This window comes from Pyxicephalus adspersus, chromosome Z (genome assembly GCF_032062135.1).
Source record: "Pyxicephalus adspersus chromosome Z, UCB_Pads_2.0, whole genome shotgun sequence".
NCBI lineage: Eukaryota > Metazoa > Chordata > Amphibia > Anura > Pyxicephalidae > Pyxicephalus > Pyxicephalus adspersus.
In genome coordinates this window covers 28,402,053-28,404,629 of record NC_092871.1, presented here as the reverse complement: position 1 = coordinate 28,404,629, position 2,577 = coordinate 28,402,053, and the positions used below count along the sequence as shown (strand labels likewise).

The following is a 2,577-nucleotide window of genomic DNA, read 5'->3' as shown; positions in this document are numbered from 1 at the left end:
ACATTCTGCTACTGGCTGCTGGTTTTCTAGTTAAGAGAGCAGAGAGAAAAAAATCTGAGACATTCCACACAAAATCTCCAAAATGGCCTGGACAAAAGTATTGGCACCCTCAGCTTAATACTTGGTAAAACTTTCGAAGAAATACCAAATGTTAATTACTTCCTGTAACAATCGATCACTCCTTTATATCTCTCTACTGGAATTTTGGACCACTCTTCCTTTGCCAGCTGCTCCAGGTCTCTTAGATTTGAAGTTCTGTGTGGAACACACTGAGCATAAAGAAGAGAAAGAAGAGCAAAGAATTGAAAACTTTGATTTGAGCTTTGATTTGAAAACCAAAATTATAGTAAAGTATGGACATGATAGACATCTATAGATATAACACTCAACTTGAAAACCAGAACTATTATGTTAAAAGCACAAACCAGAGGCAGAGTATATCACAAGGGTATGATATAAAAGATGAAGGAAGAAGAAAGCTAGTGTCATTTGACAAAATCTTAAAGGAATCTAAGAGAAGGTAAATAGGTATTTACTATTAGGTTCAATCTATGTTGCTTCAACAAAACCACGATTTGGTGAACTTCCACTTTCCATATAAATGGCACAAATTTTCTTATAATACAGATAAAAGTGATGAAACCGAAAAGGTCAAACTAGTAAATGCAAAGGGTCAAACATGACTATGTATATATATATATGTATATATATATATATATATATATATATATATATATATATATATATATATATATATATATATATATTGGTATTTTACACCTGTGCCTGTGCCTGGAAATCTAAGTTCAGTGCAAGACCACATGTCCTACAGTAAATAGGAGTCAATGTGTTTCCAGTTTCAACCTCCAAACATTGGTGGTTGGTGCCTATGGTAGTACACAGAGAGCTTTACTAAATCGGAGCCATTGTTTTATATCCCAAAATTGCCATATATCACATATATATTACCAGTAATACTGTCAGGAAGTTTAGTTTGATTTTTTTCTTCTTATCAGTGTCCACACCTTTTTCTCAGGTAAGAAGAGATCACACAGTAGAAGAATTTATGATGCACTAATTACAGTGGATTGTTCTGTGTAAGCTGAGTAGCTATTTAGTATGATATAGGATATATTGTCAGTTCCTACAGAATAGAATATCCTCTGTTACAGTAATTGCAGATAGAATATAGGTGGAATGTTAAATGGCCAGTCATTTTACATTTCAGTTGAGTTTAAAAAAAAACACTGATATCTTTTTGGCACCCCATATTTGTTTTTTTTTATCTCCTTTAGTTCCCCATGATTGTTACATTTACCTGTAGAGTTTTGGTATTCTCCAAATACCCTCCAGGCCTCCAATTGCATTCTCCATCAAATGAATTCATAAAAAAGTGGAACCCCCTTCAATGATGTGCAAATCTTGGATCTCAAGCCCAAAGACTTCATCATCAAAGCTCCTAAGTGACATTAGAACCTATTAAGTTATGTAACTTCCCTTTGTCCACCAAGGACTGACATATTATTTGGTGTTGTGGTCCTTTATTGACTTTATTTATTGAGCGTAGAAGGATGTCCTGTTTTCTTTTGGTTGAGGTTATTTTGATGGTCCTCCATAGATGATAAAGTGACTCGTGCTTTGAAGGTTTCTCCAACCACATCCTCTATCAGAGACTAAATGGGCTTCTCAAACTTTGCTATATAAAGCTCAATTCCTACTTATCCCAATGCAAGAAAAAATTCAAAATAAATCCTCCAATACATTTATTTACCATTTTTGTGTGTTTTTTTTCCCTTGACATCCTGAAACAGGCCATTGAAGGTTTTGCATTGACAGTCAAGGAAATTGCTCAGATGCTGCAAGCCTTCGGAACAGAATTGGCTGAGACAGAATTACCCGGCGACATATATTCAATTGAACACATGCTAGCAAACCGCACTATATATTAGTATTTTACACTGGAGCATGTGCCTTGAAATCCAAGTTCAGTGCAGACCACATGTCCTACAGTAAATAGGAGTCAATGTGTTTCCAGTTTCAACCTCCAAACATTGAGGTTGGTGCCTATGGTAGTACACAGAGAGCTTTGATAAATCAGGCCCATTGTTTTAAAATTTGTCTCAAAATTGCCATATATCACATATATAATACCAGTATTACTGTCAGGGAGTCGAGTTTGATTTTTTTCTTCTTATCAGTGTCCACACCTTTTTCTCAGGTAAGAAGAGATCACACAGTAGAATTTATGATGCACTAATTACATTGTATTGTTCTGTGTAAGCTGAGTAGCTGTTTAGTATGATATAGGATATATTGTCAGTTCCTACCGAATAGATTATTCTCTGTTACAGTAATTGCAGATAGAATATAGGTGGAATGTTAGATGGTCAGTCCCTTTACATTTCAGTTGAGTTTAAAAGAAACACTGATATCTTTTTGGCACCCCATATTTGTTTTTTTATCTCCTTTAGTTCCCCATAACTGTTACATTTACCTGTAGAGTTTTGGTATTCTCCAAATACCCTCCAGGCCTCCAATTGCATTCTCCATCAAATGAATTCATAAAAAAGTGGAACC

At 35.0% G+C, this 2,577-nt stretch overlaps 1 protein-coding gene across 1 annotated transcript in view; it reads left to right on the top strand.

Annotated features, from left to right (window-relative positions):
- The window catches only part of MCF2 (MCF.2 cell line derived transforming sequence), a 77,037-nt gene that overhangs the window by 29,606 nt on the left and 44,854 nt on the right, over positions 1-2,577 (top strand). Inside the window, 1 exon segment of the mRNA XM_072431515.1 lies at positions 1,812-1,967. Within this exon segment, the coding sequence (XP_072287616.1) occupies positions 1,812-1,967 (156 nt within the window).